This window comes from Amblyomma mixtum, chromosome 4 (genome assembly GCF_055824585.1).
Source record: "Amblyomma mixtum isolate Tamu chromosome 4, ASM5582458v1, whole genome shotgun sequence".
Classification (NCBI taxonomy): domain Eukaryota; kingdom Metazoa; phylum Arthropoda; class Arachnida; order Ixodida; family Ixodidae; genus Amblyomma; species Amblyomma mixtum.
Window position 1 is genome coordinate 110,244,547 of NC_143015.1, and position 27,317 is coordinate 110,271,863.

Sequence of the window (27,317 nt, forward strand, 5' to 3'; positions counted from 1 at the left end):
AGAGTCACAGCGCTCACTTCCCCAAAAAGGGGAGTGAGCGTTAAAATCCCCGACTACTAAATATGGTTCTGGAAGTTCATCAATGAGGCCTTGTAGATCGTGGACTGTTATTGTGAGATGTGGAGGAATATATACAGAGCAGATTGTAATTGTTTTGTAGCTGACAATGCTGACTGCAACTGCCTCAAGTTTTGTTTTCAGCCTGATCTCTTGAGCAGGGACGCCGCTTTGTATGACAATCGCGACGCCTCCCGAGAGTCTATTTGCTTGCTCACGATCGCGTCTAAAAGTTTTATAATGCTTCAGGATGTTCATATGTTGTGGACCTAGATTGGTTTCCTGGAGACATAAGGCTACGGGTAACATTGACCCTAAAATATTTTTTATGTCATCGTAATTTCTCAATATTCCTCGGCAGTTCCACTGAACTATAAAAGCCATGTTTATGTTTGGGGTATGAACGATTGGGGGTTTACTTATGTTCTGGGGCCGTTATGGTGGCCCTGCCTTTTTTCCGCTCAAGAGAGCTGTTCCGCCGCTGCAAAGCGGGCGGATCGGGAGTTACCTCCATCACCTCACTGGAGGTGCTGGAAGACCGCGGGGAAGCCGCGGATGTGTTTGTGTCAGGCCTCCCCCGACGGGGGGAAGTCCTGCGGGATGTCGACCCATGGGCCGGCACTCCCTGGCTTGGAGTTGGCAGAGCAGCTTTCGCTGTCCCTGCCTGGGGCGTGGGTGGCCCTGCTACAGGCGCAGTAGAACTGGCCGCGGCAGGTGCCGGAGTGCTGTGTGGTGCTACGCCCCTGCGCACCACATCAGCGAAGTTTGGTTTCGCTGTGAAGGAGAATGTGTTGTTAAGTGCAAAACGCCTTCTGGCTTCTTTGAATGAAATGTTTTCTTTGGTCTTAATGGTGATGATTTCCTTTTCCTTTTTCCAGGACGGACACGCCCTGGAGTACGCAGCGTGGTCTCCTTCACAATTAGCGCAGCGTAGAGCTGCGTCGCATTCCTCAGAATGGTGGTCCTTTGACGCGCATTTCGCGCAAGTTTTGCGGCCGCGGCAACTCTGTGATCCGTGGCCAAACCGTTGACAATTAAAGCACCTTCGGGGGTTAGGGATGTAGTGTCTTACATTTACTTTGAGGTATCCAACGTCGATGGTTTCGGGCAATGTGGATGTGTTAAAAGTCAGAACTAGGTGTTTGGTATCTATTTCTTTATTGTCCTTGCGGATTTTGATGCGGTATACATCTATGACATTTTGATCTGAGAGTCCTTCCAGCATTTCTTTCTCTGTGAGATGTAGAAAATCATTTTCTGAGATGACGCCACGGACAGTGTTGAGTGATCGGTGTGCAGTGATGGAGACAGGTGTGTCCCCAATAGACACTATGTTACAGAGTTTGGTGGTTTGGACATTTTCTCGGAGTTCCAGTAATAAATCGCCACTGGTCATTTTTGATACTTTGTAGCCGGGGCCCAAAGCTTCTGTTAAGCATTTCGATACCATGAATGGAGAAAGAATTCTGGCCTGTTTATCTTGAACTTCACTGTGGATGACATGGAATTTGGCAAATGTTGCTTTCTTTTTCGAAAAAAAGTTCTCTGCTTCGTTCCGCACTCTTTTTAGAGAGCGATCAAGTTTGGAAAGGGGGGGAGCCATAAAAAATTAATGTTTTTCGGTCATGGTGCCAGCCACCCACCATGGAGTCCAACAAGGGGACGCGACAGGAACTTGAAAGAAAGTCCTGCCCACGCCAGCTGTACACCTTAACTATAACCTAATATGACTCAACACAGGGTAGTTGGTCACACACGGTTAACCCTCGCCGCCAGGAAAAAGAGGAAAAAACCAAGAAGGGAGGAGGATACAGGAGAGTTGTAAGAAAGGAGATAGGAAAGTGAAAGATGGAGAGGAGAACAGGAAAAGGCGACTGCCGATTTCCCCCGGTCGGGTCAGGCCGGAGGTGCCGTCTACAGGAAGCTGGGGCCAAAGTGGTGTGTTGCCTCCGCCGAGGGGCCTTAAAGGTCCAAACGCTCGGCATCGGCTCAACCACCAGGATCCCCTTTTCCCCGGACACGGCGATGCCACGCACGGCTAAGCGCGGATGCTCGGGTCCGTGGTGATGCATTGTTCACCATCATCCCCTTGCGGGGATGTCCCTGCGGATGCTCAGGTTAACCCCGTGGTGTCGCCACTCACCAACGTCTGCATGCTGCAGACGCCTCCCTGCGGGGAACAAAATAAAGTGTCAGCGAACATTCTGAAGGGCTTCTAATGATTGCCTGTACCTAACACACAACAGGACCACACAATTCGTGTAATAAGAAAGTAATTACTCATTGACATTCACCCGAGCACAGCCATGCGGCTACAAAGGAAAGCTGTACAGCTTTCTCAGAAATTTTGCAGTTAAAGAAAAAAATCCTCCTGGTCTGGGGTCAAACCCCGGGCCACCACTTCACCAGAGCAGTCGCTCTACCAATTGAGCTAACCGGGACGGCAAGCTTATGGTAGGGTGAGAGCGAATTGATCAATAACTCGAAGTGGGAACAGTGTTGGTCAAATGTTTTAGGGGAATCCCCCAAGGTGGAGTAGATTTGTAATAAGGGAGTAATTACTCACTGACATCCACCCCAGCGCAGCCATACGGCTGCAAAGGAAAGCTATACAGCTTTCTTCCCCCAAGCTCCACCTTGGGGGATTCCCTGAAAACTTTGGACAACTCGCGTGTTTCAATGCGTCTCACTGAATTTTTTAATATACCTTAGAACTAGCACAATGATCAGCACATGTGCGAATGCCAGGTCACTGCCGAATCATTTCATTTGCAAAGAACGTTCTTTGAACATTCTTTTCTTCTTCTTTCTACGAATGTGACTCACATCTGGAGAGGTTGACATCGGCCGTGTTGGTGAGTTGGCCTTGTGGGAAGGTGGGGAGGTCGCCCTGGCCTGTTTCGGTGACGTGGGCCGCACCGACGACTGGTTCGGGCTCACGCTTCGGACAGCAGCAGGGGGAGGAGGTTCCTCCTTCTTGAAAGGAACCGAAATGTTCCGACTCACATGAGCCTGCTGCACCACGCTGCCCTTGGGCCTGCGGAGGAGCCTGCGACAACGGGGGGTGCACACGCACACATTGGAACGACTGCAGGCGGTTGCATAGGCGGAGAAAAAGCACTGCTGGCCTTGACACAGCAAGATCTTGATCAGAGTAGAATTTCGATGCTGGTGAAATTCGACAGGCCCGTGTGCTATGCGATGTCAGTGCATGTTAAAGAACCCCAGGAGGTTGAAATTACCGGAGCCCCTTCACTGCGGCGTCCCTGATAGCCTGAGTCGCTTTGTGACGTTAAACCCCCATAAACCATAAAGAAGCAGTAAATTGCTTTAATAACACTGACAAGTCCACAACAAAGAAAGCACCCAGATATTGTGTCGCTGGCGGAGCCCATGGAAAAGCAAGGAAGCTGCATCTATACAGAGTGAAATCATGGTGTCGTAGGTCAGATGAATTATTAGTTAATTCCTTCGTTTGGTGACTTTGCTACACTGAAAAAAAAAAATATTATGTATGCGTAAAAATAAATATCTCCTGCCTAAAAAGTCACATCCAGAACTTTAATCAACATAAAGAAGGACCAACAACTGAATTTTAAGGACTCAATTGTTTGTGCTGCAAAAGAAAACTTAAGTGTCCAAAGCGACCAACTTCGCAGTAGTTTTGTTAGAAATACTGTGCAACATTTTTAGGGAACCTCTGAACAGCACATGCACCCATTTTTATGTATCCCAGCACTGAAAACCACGACCAGACAGTGTGATAGCAATTGCGTCTCAGTGAAAGTGACGAACTAAAAAGTATAGTCCAAGCCGCCAGACAGTAAATACACAGTTTTAGTATAGTGCAGCATCCATCTAGTGACACTGCTGCGCCATCTAATGACAAAGGCTCAAAGCACTTCCCCAACGATAAGTGAGTGCTGCTTTTCACCAAAGGGTGCACTGGAGAGTCCGTAAACTATCGTAAAATATGACAAACACTTCTGTAAAAAGAAAAAAACTGCGCATTTCACGACATATAATATTTTACTGAAATGTGGTGACACGATGGGACACGCTGATAATGGCAAGGTTTCTCTAGATGTCACACTAGCTTGTTTTATGCAATTTTGAATGCCAAATTGGAATTATAAATCCTCATTTCAATACTGAAGCGCTCCAATCTTGCAATAAGGGAGATCTTTTCAGTTCCACCATAATCTCACAAGAAAAGCCCCTGGATACTCTGAGAAAAATCGCAGATTCTAGCATTTTTCGTTGAATTGTGTGTTAACAGCCACACACTTCTTTTTTGATGATATTGTGTTTGTGGACGTCAGTAGGAACAATAGAATGAGAGGAACGGATTAATTTAATCGTTTGAATTCTCTTAAAATGTAGAATCTTGTAGTGAACGAAGCTCTGCTGATGATTTAACATGTTTGCACCCCCATCCGCTCAAGCAATCTAGCCCATCAAGAATACAATTCTTGCGCCTGGCACAAGAGGGCGCACGATGTCGCTTGTGCCACCCAATGTGCCCCGCTAAAAGGTGCGGTGTGCACCTGTCCTTGGAGAGCAGGTTTAAACGGAACTCTTAAGAGGCAGGCACCTTCGTGTGAACACGCGACACAGTAGCAGAGAAGCGTGGAGGAAGCGTAACCCTACGCCAATATGCTACGCACGAGAAAGTAGCGGTGCTCTTCGAAGCAAAGACTGCGGCACCCGTGAAAAACCTTGACAGAACCCTTTGCGGTCCCAGCTCTCTCATCGCTATACCTACAATATCTCCGTGGCGTTTTACCTCTCATCTAACTTCAGCCGTCGAAGGGCCCAGGACTTGAGGCCCACCCCCTGAAATCAAGCTCACCTACCCCTCTCCCTCTACTTCACCCCCCCCCCTTCCTCCAAGAAAAAAAAATCCCGGCTATGTGCCTGTTGTAACCAATAAGGCACCGCAAGATTCAAAGCTGGTTCCCAGCAACACCTCAACAACGAAAGCCAATGCCGACGGAGAGTTTGCCTGGCGGACATTGGTAGATCTGCCAATTCTGCATTCATATTTTTCGTCATCTTCACCTTTTGGGCCCCCCATGCAGTGTATTTGCTTCTGCCTCTTCAAATCGAGGCTTTGTCTATCGCATGCACTCGGAGGCGGCCGCTGTGCCGTGCTCACAACCCGTACCCACATCCACAGCAGTGCGATCACACAGAAGTGTCAGAGCATGCATAACACCACCGACTGCTTTCTCCAGCAACATATTTCCCTAGATTCTCAACCTTCTAAATACTTCGAAATTATTTGGCCTTTCCAATATTGGTATATCCATTTTGAAGCCCAAATGGAATACCGCATAATTCACTTCGATATTCGAAGTGTTCTAATATTCGCAAAACCCTACTATGTATCTACACATCCTCCTGTGGCCTGAAGTATAAACTGCGTCCCCAATTTTACTCAAAAGTTCAGGATATGGCAATTTGGGCCCAAAAACATGATAGGAATAGCTTATGCTGCATTATGAACTTTTGGCCGTGTACTGGGAAACCAACAATGTGTAGAAATTGACGGGACTTTTGAAGCGCAGAGGCAAACTACGGCCTTTGTCACTCAAATATGAGGTTATATGTGTTGGTTGCACAGTCACGAGTGTTTATTAAAAAGTGCTTAAAAGTAGTTTATGACCTTTTGAAATGCATGCGTACAGCTTTCTCTATTTTTTTTTTCTTCCCTCCTTTCTTGCCTTTCTACCTCACCATAAAACATGCCTGGGCTGGTCCCCACCTTCTTGAGAGCTTGAAAAAATAACAGAAATGATACAACTGTAACCGCACTCACTAGATGGCAGCACAAGCTATAAAAGAAGCTGAGAAAGAGGCATCAAACCTCCTTCCACAATACATTATATTGGACAAATTCTCCACTGCCAAGTTTCAGGGGGTCATACACATTGCAATTCAAGGGCAGGAGCATTTTTTCCAAATGATAGGGGAAGGAACATTCAATCTAAATGATAGTTACTACAGTGAGAAGGCAATATTAGTGAAATCAGTAAACTATAAAAATTAGGGACGTTATGCTTCTCCTAGCTTAAAAATTTCTTAGATGCAATAAGCAATTGTTATATATAAACATGCAACAGGCCTTACCTGATGACTGCCTTGCCACTTGTCAGGCCCAGTTTTTGCAAAGTCATGTCTCGCAGTTGGTCAATGCCAACAACCTGCAATAAAGGTGGAATGAAAAGAAAAAGAATAACTAGCAAGACCCACTACCAGCAATCTACCCTTCTCACAACATAAGTTCACTCACTGGAAGACTTCAAGAATGTGACAGAATGCTACATGCCACAAGTAGTGTACATCACTGACCAAGATAATTCACTAAAAAATGAAGAAACATTTTGCTTATTTTTTTTACGCATTCACAGATTCAGCGATTGATATTCTTCATTTAGGCAAACAAGGTCTAAGTATGGATACCCTACAGGCTTCCAGAGGTGCGCTGTGTAAGGGCTGTAGTATGCAAACACATGATTAGATGCAGTAAAAATAACTAGATAATGGCTTGGTAAAGTTGTTAGTACGTGCAAATAATAGAACACCGTTTGAAAAACACTGAAGTTCACAACAAAGCTATAAAAAAAAAAATGAAACCGAGATCAAACGCGAGGTGCACACACGAGGAACACACGGCCGCGCCTGTTTTTTTTTTTTTAATGTTCCGGACGGTCACATCCGGCGTGCCGCTCCATCGTCGCCACTCCCGGCGGAACATCCGGTTCCCGTTAACCTCGGCATTTTAAAAGAACAAAAAAAAAAATTACCGACGATTACGTTGCTTCCTAATGCGAAATTTGAGCGCAGCAAATATGCTGTTTCACCTTTTCGATAGTGAGTCAACCCCAGCTGCGGAGTTGGTTTCAGGGACAACGCCGCCGATGCCGACACAAACAATATGATTATACCCTCGCTTCCGCAGCGCTAAGAACCAGGTCTAGCCGTGGGAAGGTGGTCACGTATTCGTCGACGTGCCGGGGCCTACGTGAAATAACCGGCGCGTCGGCAACTGAAGAGCACCCTATCCGCCACACAAGAACAGGGGGGGGGGACCCTTTCCTCCTCTTTCTGCATGGCGGCGACGGTGTTCTATGCAGTCACGTTATCTTGACTCTCTATAGCGGCGTCAGCGGCATCCAGCGGTATCAGTCGGTCGCTGCTAGCGCTGGGGGGATGAAAGGGGGGCGGAGCTGGTTACGAGGCCGACGACGACGCGAAACCCAGGAACGGACGCCAAAGAGCTGCGCTCTAAAACACAAGAAAAAAATGTGTCCACACAATAGTGATGTCGTATTGCCAGTAGTAATGAGAAAACTGCCTATGCTGCAAATTTGTGGTGCTGCTACAAATACGACCAGTTACCCAAATCCCATTGCTTTTGGCTACTCTTTATTTACGTGCACTATTGGACAGTGGAGTACAACTGGTGACAACAGCAGCACTGAGAAAATGCTACACATAAGCTACCCAAAAAAACCGGCGTGCCTAGCACAAAAACACATATATGAAAACTATGATAACACTGCACGTGAAGTTAAAACCACAGAAGTGTAAGTCACATGCCAGTGTTTGTTTCAATAGATATTATGAACATGACGCACACAGTTTCATCAGCTAATCAGTTAACGAGATAACTTACCAAGTGCTGCAATTCTTAACTGAGAAAATCCCACCAAGCCTTTACAGCTCAACAGTCTAAACAGAATCTTATCACATGTAATCTCAATGTGTAGTGTAATATTCCACACTGCAAAAATATTTTTATATTGCAAGAAATCCATTGCTCAAGGATTCGTTACTGCAGAAGCCTTTAATGCTGATCGTCGTCGACAGAAGGTTGTCAGCAGAGAGGTCACGCTTTTCGGTTGGTCGAAATGGTTATGACGTCAGAGTGCGCGGATTTGCAGTAATGAGGTCACCCACGGATGCCTGACGCCCCCTTTTGAATGAGACGACAACTAATAAAAATAGTTGTCTGCTCCGACAGGGGGCATAAGGCATCCGTGGGTGACCACATTGCATACCTCATTACTGCGAACAGAGCCATGGATACAACCGAACTCATCGAAGCAGAGAGAGAGTCGTGCTAAAGGAGCAGTCGAAGTCGGCAGTCAAAGTGTGTAGTTGTAATGTGTAGTCAAATAAAGCACTAGTACAGCACAGTCTCGCAGTCAATGCCAAACAGTGCGCAGGAAAGGCTTTCTTTCGCCTTGCAGCACTTAAGAGAACCAAAGTGCTGCCTGAATTTTTTTAACTGTTTAGCATAAATATGTAACTGCACCGTATGCCCAACGCAAAAATAATGACATGATTTCTTTTATTTCACAATGCCTAAACATGTTCCCACAATGCACACAGTAAGAAAAAGGCTGGAGTGTGACAAAAAACTGTCCACCTCACCTCTTTCCTCATGTAAACACAAACAAGGTCCATTTGCTGATTCGTTGCACTTTGGATGTCCCTTGAACAAAAAGAAAGAAGACCAACATCATTCATCAGCCCACAGTAATGTTGCGCTGCAGGGTTAATTAAGAAAAGGCAAGGAAGCAGTTTTCCAACTTTAAATCATCCAATCTCCTCCTTTTACAAGCTCCTTTTACAAGGCCTGATTCTCTGATGTGCCTTCACAGGGAGAGCACACAACACTAACTTCAAATGTGCCTTGAGGTGCTCAATTTAACGCAGATAAAATGTGCTCGAATCAACAAAAGTCATGAACCAGGCGCACGGGCAAGCTTCCTCTGGAACAATAAACATTGGGTTTGGGAAGAGGTATCAACTAAACTTGTCAGCTGCGACTTATCACTGTGGGAGCTATTCCAAAGCCCCATATACGGGAAATATGCCTTGTATTGGGCTGCACGCATAATCCTATTAACCGTAAGAGTCACGCAAGCAGAGTTTAACCGAGCAAGTTATGAAATTCAGGTCTGAAGCATTGGTGCGACTGAGCCAGATGCAAGGAGTGTCAACTATGAGCCCTGCTATCAGATACAGGCAGCCCTGAGGCTTTCAAGTGGCCCTAACCGGCTGAATCTGTTGCCGTGTGCAATGTAGTAAAAAGAAAACTAAAACTATGGTGAATCAATTTTGAAATACAGGACCCTATGGACAAGTTTCACAAATGATATGCACTAAATCCTAGTTGTTGTTTTTAAAAAAATGCAAAAAACATATTAACCGGGAAAGCTTAAGATCAAAGCTGCCCGATTTTGATAAATGTAACAGTTGAATGAGGTACAAAGTCATTCATTGACGCTTTCATTTCATAAAAATGTTGATTAGCATTTCTTGGCGCTAGGTCTGAACTGCTCCTTTTCTACTGCTGCCATAATTCAATCCACATTTGCGTTGTCCTTAGCATGGAAGAAATTTCACAATAAATCCAGTTTGCCGACGGCAATGGCGAGCCGGAATGTCTTCCTTGTTGTTTCTGGATGCTATACTCCCTGGACCATTGCTATCTGGAGAAGCTGCCACGATGGCCAACTGCAGCAACATTCTTGCTCTTATACCACGTTTCCCAGACCCGGCCCACTTGGATGCAAGTGCATAGGTTCAGTTCTCAGGTGCTTCGCCCTCTTGCCCCTAGGTACTGCGAAAAAGCCACTGCGTTTCTTCTCCTCATGTCGGGTCACTGCGTGAACAGCCCTTCCATGTGTAAACACACACAATCCATTTTTTTTTTACGCTTCTCCCCATTGCAGCTGGGCACTGCAGAGAAGCCACCGCGGTGCGTGACTCCCGCTACACTTCAGCTCCATTATGCCGCATGCATCCCAGGTTCGGCCCACTCGTATGTTAGCACGTGTGCGGTTCGCCATTAAACATGGCAGCAGAGAAACTGTACGTATTATCTTGGAGCGTATTAAAAGGAAGAAAAATATTGCAACTCTATTCGACATTTTTACCGCCCGCGAGTTTGGGCTATGAACCAGGAAGTTATATGAACCGGGAACGTATCAACAAAAGTTCTACTGTATATCTAGAGTGATGACATTTCGACCACCTGGGGTTCTTTAACGAGCCCTGACATCGCAGAGTACATAGAATTTCCCCGCCATCGCAATTCGACCGCCGCGGCCGGGATCGAACCCGCGTCCTTCGTGTCGGCAGCCGAGCGGCCATCACCACTGAGCCACCGGGGCGGCAAAATTGCATACGTGCACTCGTTCAACCAGCTTACGCAGCAGTCGTCCCGTTCATCTTTGTACCGAAGCAAAACCGACGACGGCGCGAGGAATCCGAGAGAAACAAAACACGACCCATGACATCTCAGCGCGTGAGCGCGGCATCAAACGTCCACAAATAAAGAACACTATAAACGCGCGAACAACGCGGCCGATGACGAACAAGCGAGCCGGCCGCGTGAGAATCGGCGGCAATGAGTCGATCGTGCCTCGTCCTCGCGCGGACGCGTGACTTGACGACGACGCCCGTTTTCGCTCTCCGCAACCGAAACAACTAAGCGCGCGGAGTCGCGGGGTAGAACAACAAAGTCTTCCCGGCACGTCTGTCCGTTACCGAACGCTTCGGTCCAGGAAATGAAGGCGAGAGCGTGTCCAGTGCAACGGAGGCCAGAGGAAACGCATCGGTGGCTTTGACTAATGAATTTTTGCAATGATTTAAAGGGATTTTAAAGCAGACGGGAGCAGCTACGGGGCACGCAGTAATGAAAATGAAAGGAACCCTTCTTTAACTTCGGCTGTCCGGGGCTCGACTAAAAAGCGCACCGAATTTTCGCTACACGGACCCTACTACACTTCGCACCCTTTTAGAGTGTACTAACCCTTTGAAATGCAGGCAGAGAAAAAGCAGAGGCCATATTAGAGAGTTATAGCGGCGCCAGATGGCGCCACGTACCCGTCAGCTGTAAAGTCACTTTAGTCAGCTGCGTGCGCGCCTGCCGCGTCGGGGCCAATCAGCGCGTACGCAGTGGTGCCCGCGGAAGCGCATCACGGTAGCGGAGCGCGTATCAAAGCGCAACGCTGTATCCGCATAGCCAACAACTAGTGCTTTTGAAAACTTATCTAGCCACTTCGTGAATGGGATAAGAAGTCGTTTAGTCGAGTGGCAAGGAGCCAGCTACGCGCACGGGCGTACGCTGGAGCCTGTCTGCGCATGCGCGACGCGCGACCAGGCGTGAGCGGGGCGCAGATATCTGTGCATGTCAGACTTGGAGGAAGGAAACTCCATGATGTCAGATAACGGCGCGTGTGCACGGGCGCTCTCGACGACCGCAGGGCTCTCGGGGACTCTTCTTTTAACGGCTTGAGGCTCTTTCAGGTTCCCCATCAAGTTTTCTCGGAATCCTTGCAGCTCCCCAACCATCTTTTGCTTACGGCTTGACTTTCTTTCAGTCGGCTCGGGAGGGGGAGCGAGCCAACACCAGGAGCATCGAGGTGCATGCCACTTTTCGACGCCCGTCGCGGCGCGTGCTGGGCGCGCAGGCGCTTCGCGTGTGCGCCTCGGAAGTACCCATCGCCTCCGCACGCTTAGCTATACTATAAGCAGGTCATTTGCTGACGTGCAGCCAGGGCTTAAAGTCAGGGTAGTCTCGGGTGGTCGGGTGGTGTTAGTAACAACACAATGCACTGATTGAGCGAGCTTATGCACTCTCTTCAGACGGTGCTTTATGGCCCATTTAACGTGCGGAGAAGCGACAGCTACGGGTTCAACTTCGCGCAATGCAGGACCGATAAAACCACCTCGTCCGCGGTTATGCGGCGGGTGAGCGCTGATGAGCGGCACCTCAGGGTACATGCATGCCATCGGCGGTTTAGATTTCACCACGCGACGCTGTGCCGCTCCCCCTGAGCCGGCCGTAAAAATTGCGAGGACACTTTGGCAACTAAAGTGTCGAGAGGCGAAAGCCGAGGACACTATGCCGTGACGACTTCCGGTGGATGTGACCTCACACCGCTCCCGTGGCTATATCGACGTCCGCGCTATTTTGACGCAATTTTGACATTTTTGCCTATAATTAACTAAACAATCTACAGTCATCAAACTTGGCTTCTAGGTTCATTTTTTCCTCCTCTATCTGAGGCAACCATTCGTTTTCTCCTATCCTTTTTAGTTCCCGACTTAACGCGAGTTAAACGCTGCCAAAGGTGTGGCACCCTCTGCTAACGGACGACAGTATAAGCCATTACAGGCTTTCGCCTTAGTAAGAAGGTTCCCGCAACCAGCGCGGACTCACGTCTTGTCGGGCCAGTGGGCGACCACGTCCAGGAGCGTGGTGGAGGCCGGGAACTGCGCCATGACTCTCTCTCCGGACTCGAGCTGCAGGCAGATGTCCACGGTGGCCGCCGCCGCGGCGCGCCGGTGTCCGCCCGCGGAGGCGCGCAGCTCCAGCTCGGCATGGTTGGGCAGGTTGCTGAAGGACACCGGCAGGCTCTGGGAGAGCAGGCGCTCGCGGTGGCTGCGGCGACAAACGTTAAGGGAACATCAGCGGTGTAGTAACGTCAGAATACAGCTAAGACGGGCTAACTAGCACGCTGGTTAACTAATATTGATCAGTTGAGGCAACTACTCACCTATAGGGCAGAAACGTGGAGGCTAACAAAGAGGGCTCAGCCTAAGTTAAGGACAACGCAGCGAGCTATGGAAAGAAAAATGATGGGTGTAACGTTAACAGATCGGAAGCCAGCGGACTGGGTGAGAGAACAAACGCCAAAATGACATCCCAGTTGAAATCAAGAAGAAAAAATGGGCTTGGGCAGGGCATGTAATGCGAAGGCAAGATAACCGCTGGTCCTTAAGGGTAACGGAGTGGATTCCAAGAGAAGGCAAAAGTAGAAGGGGGCGGCAGAAAGTTAGGTGGGCGGATGATATTGAGAAGTTTGCGGGGATACGGTGGCCACAAATGGCAAAGGGCAGGGCTATTTGGAGAGACATGAGAGAGGCCTTTGCCCTGCAGTGCTTGCTGCAGTGGGCGTAGTCAGGCTGATGATTATGATGACTCAATATTAGTTAACCATCCTGGTAGTTAGCAGGTCTTAGCTATATTCTAATGTGCTACACCGCTGACAATGCTATGCCGAAAAAAAAACGATTTTTTTTTTTTCAAATTTTGTAAAGTCTTAAGCGACCTTCACAACCACATGCAAGCGACTGAGCGATTGAACGGCGCGTCGCAGCGAAAATTTCCAACTAGTTGGAACCCCGCCGCTCATCGCAGCGACGACTCAGAAACAGGTTTTCGCGCCGCGGCGGCAGGATGCGCTAGCGTTTTCGCCTGCATGTGAAAAAGGCATTAGGTGATCGTTTCGTTTATTGGGGTTTAACGTCCCGAAGCGACTCAGGCTATGAGGGACGCCGTAGTGGAGGGCTCCGGAAATTTCGACCACCTGGGGTTTTTAACGTGCACTGACATCGCACACTACGCGGCCCTCTAGAATTTCGCCTCCATCGAAATTCGGCCGCCGCGGTCGGGATCGAACCCGCGTCTTTCGGGACAGCAGCCGAGCGCCGTAACCACTGAGCCACCGCGGCGGGCTTTAGGTGAAACACCCTGCATATCTTAACAGGCTCCAAAATGACACGATAAAACTTCCTTTCGAAGGCCCCGGAGAATAGCGGTACGCGTGAATAAGACACGAACCGGCGATAATAAAAGCTACCACTAGCACTTTCATTACAGCGTATAGTGACATATGATACAGACAGCACATCCCCAGAAGCGCCCGCACCTCGTAGCCAATATTGGTTTCTGCAGCTCACCACGGCCCTAAACCGAAAGTCAGCATAAAGCCTCACAGAAACTCGCGTTGTGTTTCCTGCGGGTCAGGTGTGAGGGCCCGCCCGGATAACCTTCTCTTTGGCCACACCGTGAGCGCCAGACTTTCCCTTTATAAAGATTGTCTATAGACAATCTATAGACTACTTATAGGCTCTATTGCTTTCCTATAGATACCTCATTTTGTCTATTCATAGCCTACAGACATTCTATAGACGAAAGTCTTCTAAAAGTGCATGGCCATAAATCTAGATTTTCTATACGCTGTCTATATAATTTGTATCGCCTATAGACCATTCTCTACGACTGGTCTATAGACTTTATAGACTGAAGTCTATGTACATAGCGGACTTCCGTCGAAGCGGACCGGAAATGTGCTCCAATCACGCGGAATTCGAAACAACGGGGAGCCCTTGTAAGTCGCTTGATGTGGACGCGTGAACAAACCATCGGGTCGAATAAACCAAAAGGTCGGAATAAGACCGCTGAAATAGCCACGCCGACTGCATAAGCCCTTCATATTATCTCATAGTAATCGATCCAAAAACAAAACAAAAGAGGCTGTGAGCCACGCGCAACGAAAATACTCACACGCTGATTAGAAGGGGGGGGGGGGGGGGATATAAGAGAGATAAGCTTGGGCGACGAAAAGTACAGGCGACTACAATTGCAACTGTGTGAGCAAATATACCGCGGCGCACGCCACGCCTCTAGATGAAAACACACGGGGGGATATGCAAGTACACACGTGCGCGATAACGAAACAATAGAACGCATAGATAGACCGCGCCGGGGCCGACGACGGCGTCACTTAAAAGCAACGAGTGCAGCGTATAAGTCAAGGGCCACACAGGGCGCGTACAGAAAAAGCAACTAGTGCACTCCTTCCTCTCTTCTGGTGTCATCTCTTTAAGCCCAGCCTAGGCTGACACGTGCTGATAGTGTTACAAGGCGCTGGCGTTGATTGTAAGCACGAGATAACCGCTCAAGCGGCGTCATATCCCGCCCGGATTTCAGCCGAGTGGCGCCTGACAGGCACAGCGGTTTTTTTAGAGCGCAGCTCTTTGGCGTCCGTTCCTGGGTTTCGCGTCGTCGTCGTCGTCGGCCTCGTAACCAGCTCCGCCCCCCTTTCATCCCCCCAGCGCTAGCAGCGACCGACTGATACCGCTGGATGCCGCTGACGCCGCTAGAGAGTCAAGATAACGTGACTGCATAGAACACCGTCGCCGCCATGCAGAAAGAGGAGGAAAGGGTCCCCCCCCCCCCCCCCCCTGTTCTTGTGTGGCGGATAGGGTGCTCTTCAGTTGCCGAAAGCGCCGGTTATTTCACGTAGGCCCCGGCACGTCGACGAATACGTGACCACCTTCCCACGGCTAGACCTGGTTCTTAGCGCTGCGGAAGCGAGGGTATCATATTGTTTGTGTCGGCATCGGCGGCGTTGTCCCTGAAACCAACTCCGCAGCTGGGGTTGACTCACTATCGAAAAGGTGAAACAGCTTATTTGCTGCGCTCAAATTTCGCATTAGGAAGTAACGTAATCGTCGGTAATTTTTTGTTTGTTTGTTTGTTTGTTTGTTTCACCTTTTCTTTAACGGGTGATAAAAGAGACGTAGAACAAAAGATGTCACACCCTTTCGCCGATGTATTACTGAGACATTATATGCGGGCAAATTTTCGTGGGACGTAATCGGAGCGTAATAAATGAAATGAGCGAAAACCACCTCGCTCGCACCAACTAGAGTGTTATCGGATCGCGAACTGGAGTGTTAGCCAATTAGAGCGTTTTAGAGTGTTAGTCAATTAGAGTGTTATCGGAAAGCGCAGGGTAGCTGGCACCTTTCAGAATGAGCTTCGAGTGAGAATGTGGTCTGTAGCTTGGAAGCAGGTATAGAATCATAGGGTGATAGTGTTACAAAGTGCTGGCGTTGCTTGTAAGCACGAGGTAACCGCGCAAGCGGCGTCATATCCTCCCGGATTTCAGCCGAGTGGCGCCTGACAGGCACTGCGGGGTTTTTTTTTTTCGTTTCAGCTTTTCTTTAATAGATGATAAACGAGAGGCAGAACAAAAGATGATGTCACACCCTTTTGTCATTGTATTACTGAGACATTATAAGCGGGCAAATTTTCCTGGGACGTAATCTGAGCGTAATAAATGAAATGAGAGAAGACAACCTCGTTCGCAAACTATAGTGTTATTGAGTGTTAGCCAATTAAAGTGTTTTAGTGTGTTAGTCAATTAGAGTGTTATCGGAGAGCGCTGGGTAGCTGACACTTTTCAGAATGTGTTTCGCGTGAAAATGTGGTTAGTGGCCTGGGTGCATGTATACAATCATGGGGTGTACGTGGGGTGGGGAAAGAATGGGAAGACAGCTATTCCAGTCATTCCTGAGACTCGACAGGGCAGAAGGGGTGAACGAAAAAGCTAGAATATTTTTTTTTTTTTTGCATATTCGGTATCCATTCCACTGGGACTTCATGTTTAATGTTGGGCGTCGGTTGACAACCTCATAACCGCGCATTCGGAAGCCGATAAAAAAAAAAACAGTCGTTACACACTGCGCGGTACGTTAATGTCAAAGCACCAACCCACTATTACTAACCGTGCGGTTTCGAGCATACGCCTAAAGCATACGCCTAATAAAAATCGATTACCCGGTTCTGTCTGGGTACGTTGCCGTTTGTCAGATACCGGCACCAAAGACGCATTTATGGCCGAGAAATTTTAATTTAAATATTTAAATATTTAAATTTAAACATTAAATGTTAAATATATTTAAGAATCGCCGGCCGACACTCGGCCGGCGATTCTCTGTCACGGCGTTTTTGTTTTGTTTTTTAATAGGTGAGCATTAGAGCGGACATTTATTTACTCCCTTATTTAAGAATATTGTACCCCTCACTTGAGGGCCATTACAGGAGAGGTGTTTCTTTTAATTTTCGAGGAACAAAAACCTCAGGCACCGACAAGGCACAAAAAATATTATCAAAGCACATAGTGGGGAGAAGAGTAAAGCCCTACACTCAGTTTCATACACCAGCTGGTGCAACGCTCTGAAAGGTACGGAAGTAGTCTGAATCGAAAAATAAAGGGAGGCGTGACACACCGCGCTTGTTTCGTGGCCGACGGCTCTAAGGCACGACAAAGTGACAGCGTGTAGTCAACAGTAAAGCGCATCTAATCAAGCTCTAGACAAGTGTATCATACAAGGGTAGACGTGAAGGATAGTTGGTGAACCATGATTCTTTAAAACAGCGCAAAAGACAGGGACACAGATAGATTTGGTTTTTGTTTTTGTGGGGTTTAACGTCCCAAAGCGACTAAGGCTATGAGAGACGCCGTAGTGAAGGGCTCCGGAAATTTCGACCACCTGGGGTTCTCTAACGTGCACTGACATCGCACAGCACACGGGCCTCTAGAATTTCTCCTCCAAAGAAATTCCAGCCGCCGCGGCCGGGATCGAACCCGCGTCTTTTGGGTCAGCAGCCGAGCACCATAGCCACTTAGCCACCGCGGCGGCTGGACACAGATAGAAAAGACACACACAGCGCTGTGTGTGTCTTTTCTATCTGTGTCCCTGTCTTTTGCGCTGTTTTAAAGAATCAAGTGTATCATGTAATAAGCCTGCAGGCAAAGCACTTCCTATTTTTCGCTCACCACTAAAGATGCGCACTACTTTTTGGTTAGGGATGTAGGCAGCGCGAACAAGAGCACTAGTTTTAACAGCGTTGCGCCTGACGTAACGCCTTCAATAAATGAAATGAATAAATCAAATGAAATGTGTGTATGAAATGTATGAGAATAGGTGAAGCCCTACGAAACAAGCACTGCGCGATTGAATATGAAAAGGCAACTTTTCTGTCGCTGCCACTACAGTGAGATACAAATTTAACCAAAATGTAGGACGTGCAAAACCACTTTAGGCAACACCAGCTCAAAGGAAAATGCATGCAAGATCAAGGACAAAGTTCAAGGTGAGAGGTTGAGGCCAAAGCTCAAGGCCAAAGGTCAAGGCCAAAGGTCGAGGCCAAAGGTCGAGGCCAAAGGTTGAGGCTTCACACATACACCGGGTTTTTCGTTTTTAAATGTTTGACAGCGTTAAACAAGCTAGATGTACCAAGTTATTTACATTGTAATTTTGTCTACTGGTCATCTTCTCTTTTAGGTTTTTATTTTTTTTATTTTTAAAAGCTGACTACATTTTATCGCTGGGGAATTCTGTGCGGCGGTCCCGAATGCGGGCGAAGCTACACCGCAGACTCAAGTAGTATCCGGCCATAGCGCATTCTCACCGCACAACAGCGAAGGCGAAAAGAAAACCGAAAAGTGCAAAAATCAAACGAAGTGCACAAATCAAACCAGCGACATTCGACGCCGCCACCAATGTCACACGAGTCTGAATCAGCAATGGGAGCTTGTTTTGCCGTCGCGACAAGCGCGAAACGGAGTTACGAAAGTCCCGGATATACTCGCAAGAAAAAAACTGACTGACGGAGCTGGCTTCAGTGTTCCTAAAATAAGGAACGTTAGGGTTATCAGGCACAGCACAACGTGCCTGCGAACACGTAGCAGTTGCATTGGAAGTGTGGAGAGTGCGGGGCGTACACACACAAAAAAAAAAAGTAAACGGGGGCTTCCGAAAGGAAGTAAACAAGGCGCTCAGTATATGATGGTCCCGGAAATGCGATGCGCTACAAAACATGAGATCACGAACAGCTCACACGTCAACGCCCGCGTCTTGCCGCACCGGAAGCGTATACACTGGTAACGCGGAACAGTTGGTTCCGTTTCTTCTGTCCACCCCCCCCCCCCCCACACACACACACAGACACACACATTGTTTTTCTCCAAGCAGAACAACAGCTACACGGCATTATAGAAGGCGAATCCACTGAGCAATACTGACCAGCGCACCTGACACACCCAACCAATAAAATAAGCGGCACAAATGATAGACGCGTTCACCATGCGTGGCAGCTGAACGGAGAAACACTAAATTTTTTTTATTTACTCGAGATGCTTGCCACTATAGTAGGATACAACTTTAAGAAAAAACAGCAGTTGCTAACACTGGGCCGCGACCCACGGCGTCCTGTATTAATCCGCTGGCCAATCGCAACTGTAAACCAAGTCAGCCTTTTAATGTTTCAATATATCAAACAATCCAGGTATAAAAATTCTAGAGCTCATAATCTTTTTTCTCATGATAAGCTTCTTGTTTAGATAACAAGAAACGTTTAAGCAGAGGACTACTTTTTCCTCGTGGAGGAATTCTGTGCGGCGGTCTTGAATGTGGGCGGAGCTTCGCTGCAGACTCAAGTTGTATCCGACCGTAGGCGTAATGAGAAAGGGAGAGAAAGAAGAAGGTGCGTAAACAAGCGTCGCTTAAAAAGTGGCAAAAGTTCTCGATAAAGCGACTATCATGCGTCCACTAGCTAATTATAAAAATAAGCAGTTCGCTAAAATTAAACTTTCAGCGTCCATCGGTCGAAAAGTGAGCCAGCAGTTTGTTCGCATGCAGCTAAGCTATACCTTGTATCCACGAAATGCAGCCTCGAAAACTAGCCTATTGAAAGTGGAGAAGAAAAAGGGCGAAATTAATTAGCAGCACAAGATAACCTCTACAGTAAACGCGTTGTAAGGTTGGTTGTCTGTCGTTTTACTTCACCGCAGTGCTGAAGCCAGACTTCCTCGAGAGCCGGAATAACAGAGAATGTAGAAGCAGCAATTTCATTGCAGTTTTTCCACGCCTCACGTGACCTATAAGTGCACTTCGACGTCACAGTTATCGTTCGATGGTTGAAACAAGGCAGCACAAAAAAAAAAATCCGATTTAAGTTATTCAGCGGTCGCAGGAGAATACCATGTGGTAATCCATGTATGTATAATAATGGCTTACGCATCATTTCAAACAAGAAAACACGCTCCCAAAAGTTAGGCGCCTATAGTCATTTAAAGAAGAAAAGGTGACATACCATGACTTACGATTGCACAGAAAGAGCCGGGAACACTGCACGCAAAAGTGCATCGTGACAGCCTTTAGACTGCCTGCTATGCTGTCTACAATGAGTGTCTAATGTTCTTGCGATTTTCCCGCAGAATTCCGGTAGGACCCGAATCCATTTCCGTTCTATGGTATGCACGAATCATCACCTTTTAGAATCTTCGAGTACATTCCCTTTGATTACCACAAGCGCTTGCATTTATCCTACCCCTTAATCCACCGTAATACATTTTCTGGCGTGGGCCTACTTCAGAAATTTTAATGCTGGGCTAAGTGCCAAATTCTGTGGGCCCACATGCCAAGGTGGACAGGTTGCAATGACGTCACAAAATCAGGTGACCCCCCTCGACGAATCAGGATGGCCCATCCGGGCGACTGTGATGACGTCACAATGTCCCGTGACCTCTCTCGACTAATCTGGAGAATTTCGTCGAGGAGAAACCGCAAACGGCATGGCGACAACCTAAATGCACTTAAAAAAATTTCCAATGAAATACAGCCACACGACGCACTTGTGACAGCGTTGCATGTAGGGGTGAAACGCGCCCACTCCTCCCTGGCCCGGTCATTTTCTATATCAATTCGCAGGTCGAAATCAGTTCAATTAAGTCGCGTTCGAATGGTGTCGACGTGCCAACCCGAAAGCGGGGCGCGGCCGAAACCGAGCCCTGGTGAGGTTGGACATCCGTAATTGCATCAGCACCCGATGAGACATCACAATGTTCATCAGTACAGGCTGACAAACTGACGCGTATTACATAACTATCAGGGACAAATTCCACGCGGACAAAAGCAAGAGTGAGGAGGTTTTAGTAGCGGGTGAACATACACCTGTGTCGTTCGTTAACGCCTACAGCAATAACTCCCCTCCGCGTATCATATACGAAACTCCCGGCCTCAATGCGACACGTCTTAGGCAGGACGAAATAGTTTCAATATGTGACGATACGCTTTACAATACTAGAAAACTATGAAAGAGCGGGAGACAAAACAATGTGTGCTCGAAAAACTAAAACAAACTTGTTAACAGAACTAAAAGAACAAAACAATGAATTTTAGCACAAAAGTAAAAGTAAAAATTGAAGGTCGGCCCGTATTCCGCACTTCCGTCCGCCCCGATTGGTTGCAGCTGCACGTGCAGGGGAGCTGACGCCTGTTGACCCACCTTTCCTACCACCACTGGCCATCACGGCCATCACTGGTTCCTCACGGCGAAACCCGCGAGAAGGGGATGGTGGGCGGCGAGGTGGCGGCGACCGGGAGGTGCGAGGAGAAGCTATAACCGGTGATGGAGAACGTCGAAGGTAGTCTTGTATGTCGCGGGGCTGTTCACCGTAGCGGGGGCACGGATCAGCCCGGTTAAAACCCCTTAGGCCAAGCTCGCGGTATGGACAGGAGCGATACATGTGGTCAGGCTCACCGCAGTGAAAACACAATGGTCGCCGGTCCGCAGTCCTCCAGATGTCGGTCTTCCTGCGTCTCGGCGGTCCCAGGCGGGCATCAGACGGGTGCAGGAACTCGCGGCGTTGAAGGCCAGAATCGGGAGCGCTCTGGACTTGGCGATGGGCGGGAGGCGGACGACGAACTGCGGCGGCGTAGCTCAGAGTTGGTGGGTCGGCTGCAGCTACAATTGGGACGTCTTCTGGCGCCAGCGTGTGTCGCAGTTCCTCGCGAACGGCCGACGCGATGGAGACAGAGGCGGGCTGCTCAGGAGAAGGGAAGAGCTTTTTCAGCTCCTCGCGGATGACGTCGCGAATTATTTCTCGAACATCGGCTAGACCAACTCCGCCCAGGCCAGACGAGGCAAGACTTGAGACGGCAGGAAGGGCGCTCAGTCTCTGAAAGTGACTGGTTCTTGTCGCCAATGCGTGCTCGATATTTGTAGCTTCGGCGACAAATCCGGCTACTGTGGTCGGAGGATTGCGTATGAGGCCTCCAAAGATGTCATTCCGGACACCCCTCATCAACGCCCGTACCTTTTTCTCCTCAGTAGCCCGCGGGTCGGCGCGGGCACTCAGACGCAGCACGTCTTCGACGAAGCTCCTGACGCTTTCGGTGGGTCCCTGGATGCGAGCGTGGAGCAGATCTTCTGCTTGCTGTCGCCGGTGCTGGTTCGCGAACGTGCGCACCAGTTCGCTCTTGCATGTCTCCCATGATGTTAAAGAAGACTCATGGTTCTCAAACCAATACTTTGCTGTGGCTTCCAGGGAGAAGTACAGATTCTGCAGGCATTGGTCGGGAGTCCACCCGTTATGTCGAGCTACTCTTTCATAGTGCTGGACCCAGTCTTCAACATCGTCGAGGCCATCGCCACGGAACGGGACGACAGATCTTGGAGTGACAGGCACGTAGACGATCCTCGACGCAATCGCGGGGTCGGTTTGTTGTGACTGGGACGCCATGGTGACGTTGGCTGTCCTAGATGTCCGCGATCCCTCGGGCAAGAGTCCGAATTCCGGCGCTTGGCCTTGCTGACGTCGGCTAGCGCGAGTCTCAGTTTCTGCCGAGGGCTCCTCCAAGAAAACTCGACGGCCAGGACTTAGGACGGGGCTCGAACTACGAGGCGGGGTGCGCTGCATGAGATGCGTTACCCCGCACCTCCACCAAATGTCACGGCTTGACGTACAGGCCGGCGGCGAGAACGGGTGAAGACAGAGAGCACAGAACAAAACAGGCAGGTCCACCAGCAGCAACGTCGTCTTCGGCGCGCCGAAATCGCTACTCGTCTTTTTCTTCCACTCGCGACAATATTACTGATTGCATCACTAATCGTAGTGGGAAAAGTGAATATGTAATAAAACTTGCGCTACACGAACACTTACATGGCATTCGGAAGCATTAAAAGGGCGGCAATGTTTGATTTAGAGGCGGTGCACGGGGCCCAGATTCGACGCAAAAAACGCGATTCAAGACAGGGGCGGCGTTTATTTTCTTCTGTATGTCTGTGCTGCTTTACAAGCAAGGAAATGGGCCCAGTTCGAGCCACGCCCATCCGGACATGCCCACTTAGCCGATATCTCCAGAATACTGGCACAGGCAGCCTCCAAGGTAAGAACTCGACGCATGATGCGGCTCATCCTGGTGAAGATGATGATAGTGATGATGATGATGTATTTTCATGGCGCAAGGGCATCTGCGGCCAAACAGCGCCATGGCACAAGGTATTTTCGTTTGCTCAAGGCGGGGTCCAAGACCAGTTTCCCAAGCATTTCACCCTGAGTAAGCCGAGCACCAGGCCAGGGGAAAGCTTGTACCCATTGCATCACCGGTGGGTACCCGGCGGCACTGGGGATCGAACCCCTAACCTCCCGCATGTGAGGCGGATGCTCAAGCCACTAGGCCACCGCTGCGGTGGTCTTTGGTGAAAAAATTATATTACAGTTGTGATGCTGCAGATAGTTTTTTTTTTTTTTTTTAGAATTGGTTTTGATGGTTTATCGGGGTTTAACGTCCCAAAGCGACTCAGGCTACGAGGGACGCCGTAGTGGAGGGCTCCGGAATAATTTCGACCACCTGGGGATCTTTAACGAGCACTGACATCGCCCGTTAAAGAAGCCCAGGTGGTCGAAGTCATTAGGGCAGAGTGAGAGAGAAATAACTTCACTGACCATGAGATTTGGGACACGTAGGTTCCCTATGTTCCAACATGATTCCACTGCACTATACGTTCATAACTTCATGGATTTCCATGACGTCGGAGTGCTTGAACACCGTCGCCATGAGGTTAACATAAGAGTAGCGCAAAACCAGGAGGACGGACACAAGGGGAGAGAACACACACCAACAACACAGGCGCTAACTTCCGACTGACGAAGAAAACCAAACCCAACCAAGTGAACGGAACCTGAGCAAAAGTAGCGCATGCGCTGACCTAAGATAAAAAATCGAAAAAAAAAGGTGCGATAAAATGCGACAAAAAATGTGAGATCACGGATGTTTTGAACCCAAGAAGGCCAGCTCTCGTTTAGACAAGGAAATGGACGGAGTACTAACGCAGTTATCTTGTAAGGCAGCAATCTGTGCAGCTTCCACAATTTCGCGAGTTAGCTTATCTCTACTCTTAGCAACGACTGAGCATTTGTCCAAAAAAGGCACGCACTTGCAATCTTTGCAGTGCAAAGCTAGATTGCTGCCGGTATAAGTCTTCATGATCTTCGGTATAAGTCTTCACCGGCAGCAATCTAGCTTTGCACTGCAAAGATTGCAAGTGCGTGCCTTTTTTGGACAAATGCTCAGTCGTTGCTAAGAGTAGAGATAAGCTAACTCGCGAAATTGTGGAAGCTGCACAGATTGCTGCCTTACAAGATAACTGCGTTAGTACTCCGTCCATTTCCTTGTCTAAACGAGAGCTGGACTTCTTGGGTTCAAAACATCCTTGACCTCTCATTTTTTATCGCATTTTATCGCACCTTTTTTTCGATTTTTTATCTTAGGTCAGCGCATGCGCTACTTTTGCTCAGGTTCCGTTCATTTGGTTGGGTTTGGTTTTCTTCGTCAGTGGGAAGTTAGCGCCTGTGTTGTTGGTGTGTGTTCTCTCCCCTTTTGTCCGTCGTCCTGGTTTTGCGCTACTCTTATGTTATGGATCAATACCGACTTGCCCAAATTTCCACCCTGGTGAGCCATGAGGTTAATGTGCATCCGCTAGATGCGACACATTGACGAATGGTTTGTTGCTGGGACAGTTGGTTTCTTTCAATCATTACGGAATCCACAGCGCTTGCAGACGACGGCAGAAAGACGAAAACGACACACACACACACAGCTCGGTGTGTGTGACAATGACGTAGTCTCGTCAAATCACTTCTAAAACTGCGCAGAGACAAACGCTGATTAATGACATCCTGGTCGAAATCAACAGGAAGAAAAGGGCTTGGGCAAGCCTAGCAGGGGGCGGCAGGAAGTTAGGTGGGCGGATGAGATCAAGAAGTTTTCGGGGATACGGTGGCCGCGGCTGGCAAGAGGCATGGGAAGAGGCCTTTGCCCTGCGGCGGGCGTAGTGAGGCTGATGGTGATGGCTCTCAGGTGAATGTTTGATAGAAAAAGACGAAATACACATTTACGACAAGGGTGCGCACGTGCGAAAACAAAAGAACCAGCAAAAAAAAATTATGTCTGCAACTTTTGTCCCTCGTTTCAGCACAACAATGGTTCAGACACGATGGCCAGTTGACCAGGGAAGTCACTTGAGGTCTATCTTATTCGCAAGAATACGCGTGCGTCAGCAACCCTTGTGATGTCTCGCTTGACAGTGAGCTGCTGTGTGTCAATGCACCTGAAGACAATTCCTCGTGGGTTCTTTTGTTCTAACACAAGCGAACCCTTTTATGAATACGCATATGTTTCGTTCTTTTAAAATAAATCTACAGCCGAGCGTCGCCGCCTGTCTTATCTACTGAATTCTGCCTGCGTCTCTGGGCAGTTCATTAAAACGTTTCCTACCAGCTAGCTCAACATTCTGTGCTATTTCGTCCGACTAATAAAAATAGTGAAATAGTGAATCAACATAATCAGCTTCCCCACGGAGCTACCAACTGCGCATGCGCGAGTTGCGCAGTCTTCTCCCCGGGGAAGAGAATCGCGCTATACCAGAACTCTTTTATGATGCGCTATAAATTACAGAAAAAAAAATTAAGGTGGGTTAAATGCGCGACCAATGCAAGGGAAAGCCGAATGCAAAATTCAAACCGCCCATGGCTCTAATTTAGGTCCCACATACAGCTCTTTAAGGCCGCTAACACGAAAACACCCAATCTCAGATTTCGCCGATGTTGACTGCCTGAAGCCTGTCTTCGGGACCTTGAGGTTTCTTGGAAAGTTCATGGCCTCCGAGATCACCCGCGCACGCGCTCGTTTGCAGACGATCTCGGAGGCCATGGAAAACGCAACTTGGGTCTCGCAAGCCCCACCGGTGGCAGCACCTGAAATTAACCCATCAACGCTACCGCGCCATACACTTAAGGCGGAGCTTAAGTATACGATTCCGGACATCTTTGTATGGAGCTTGTTCGACCTTGAAAACCGAACCTCAAACCGAAACCGAAGCGAAAACCGAAGTGCTAGCGCTTCTAATTTGCATTCAGCCTAACCACGCTGAATCGGCCGCCATTTTTTTTTATAACCGTCGTCAATACCGCGCGGCACGAACTTCATAAGTGTCACGTTGACTCAACTGCCATACCGTCTGCACATTAATCCGACAGGGCTAACTCCGAACTGAGAAGTCAGCTCGACACGGCCAACTTCGACTCGACACGCTTCGTATCAACTCGACACGCTTCGAGAGCGCCGCACGTTCGCGAAAGACGCACAGACCAGGCTTCAGCGAGCATCCAAAAAAGCACGGCAACAAGGTAACTGCGCACTCACAAGAGATTGTAGTCGGCCGGGTTGAGCAGTTGCTTCTTGCAGGCATCCTCCAGAATCTGCAACCAAAAGAACAGAATCGGCACGTGTCACCGCTGCCCGATTCTTCGATAGCTATTTTTTAACCGGCCATAAAACCTCACCCAGCACCCATTTTCATATTGGGTCAGAGTGCAACATTAACTGTGTTTTGCTGCGTGCTTTCTGTCCTGGAACCAGCTCATTTCTTGCACATGTTTTTCTTTAATGCCCCCCCCCCCTCTTGCAATTATAGCCTTGTGGTGCTATAAGTATTTGTATGAATAGAGAAATAAATAATTCAAATAATAGTCCGCGCGTATTTTTATTTCTGCGGGCTTATTTTGCGGCTATATTATCTGCGAATGAAACTATTTATTCACGGAAACCTAAAAAACAAAATGAAGCGAAAGCAAAGCCGCCACGGGACTGGGTGAAAGGCACTCCACGCGTTGGTCGACTCCGCCCACCGTACGGGGAGAATTAAAACAAATAAATGCGGGAGCCGGACGTTAATTCCATTTAATTAGGAAAATCGGCCACACAGGGCAATGAATCGAAGTTTCTAAGAATGCTCGGAACGCGTAGATCGAGTTCCCGCGGCAAAAAGACGAGTTCAGATTCTTCTCAGTGCACCTTTAATGCCTTAAGGCGCTCTGTACATTATTACGCACAAAGCAAGCTCACAGCTTTCTCCGAGAGTGGGCTTCACTGAGCAGTGATTCATTTGTCTCAGGCGTCGCAAATTAGTTGGTATTTTTATGCTGCTGAGCGAACGTAGTAAATATCATCTCACAAAACAGTTAACTGGGATGAGCGCCAACAATTAACACAGCTAGAACTAAAATGCAGGGTGCCCCTAAAAACCAGGTAAAATCAGGTAAAACCAGAGAGAAAGGTGATTAAGCACCCCTTCCATCTCATTATCTGAAAAAGAAATCACCTTTCTCTCTGGTTTTACCTGATTTTACCTGGTTTTTAGGGGCACCCTGCATTTTAGTTAACTGGGTAGCATGTCGTCCGCCATTTTGACGCAGACATATACTCTGCCATCGATAATGAGATCAATGTATTTTTTCTCAACTTCGAGCGTA

General features: G+C 48.4%; 1 protein-coding gene across 3 annotated transcripts in view; it reads right to left on the reverse strand.

Moving 5' to 3' along the window:
• The window catches only part of LOC149347837 (tether containing UBX domain for GLUT4), a 72,328-nt gene that overhangs the window by 22,520 nt on the left and 22,491 nt on the right, over positions 1 to 27,317 (reverse strand). For all 3 annotated transcript variants that reach the window (XM_089587549.1, XM_089587548.1, XM_089587550.1), the window contains exons 2-6: positions 26,209 to 26,264; positions 12,302 to 12,523; positions 8,500 to 8,560; positions 6,190 to 6,263; positions 2,884 to 3,106 (exon numbers count right to left, since the gene is read on the reverse strand). In XM_089587549.1, coding sequence (XP_089443675.1) covers positions 2,884 to 3,106; positions 6,190 to 6,263; positions 8,500 to 8,560; positions 12,302 to 12,523; positions 26,209 to 26,264 — 636 coding nt within the window. The remainder of the gene's footprint in view (positions 1 to 2,883; positions 3,107 to 6,189; positions 6,264 to 8,499; positions 8,561 to 12,301; positions 12,524 to 26,208; positions 26,265 to 27,317) is intronic.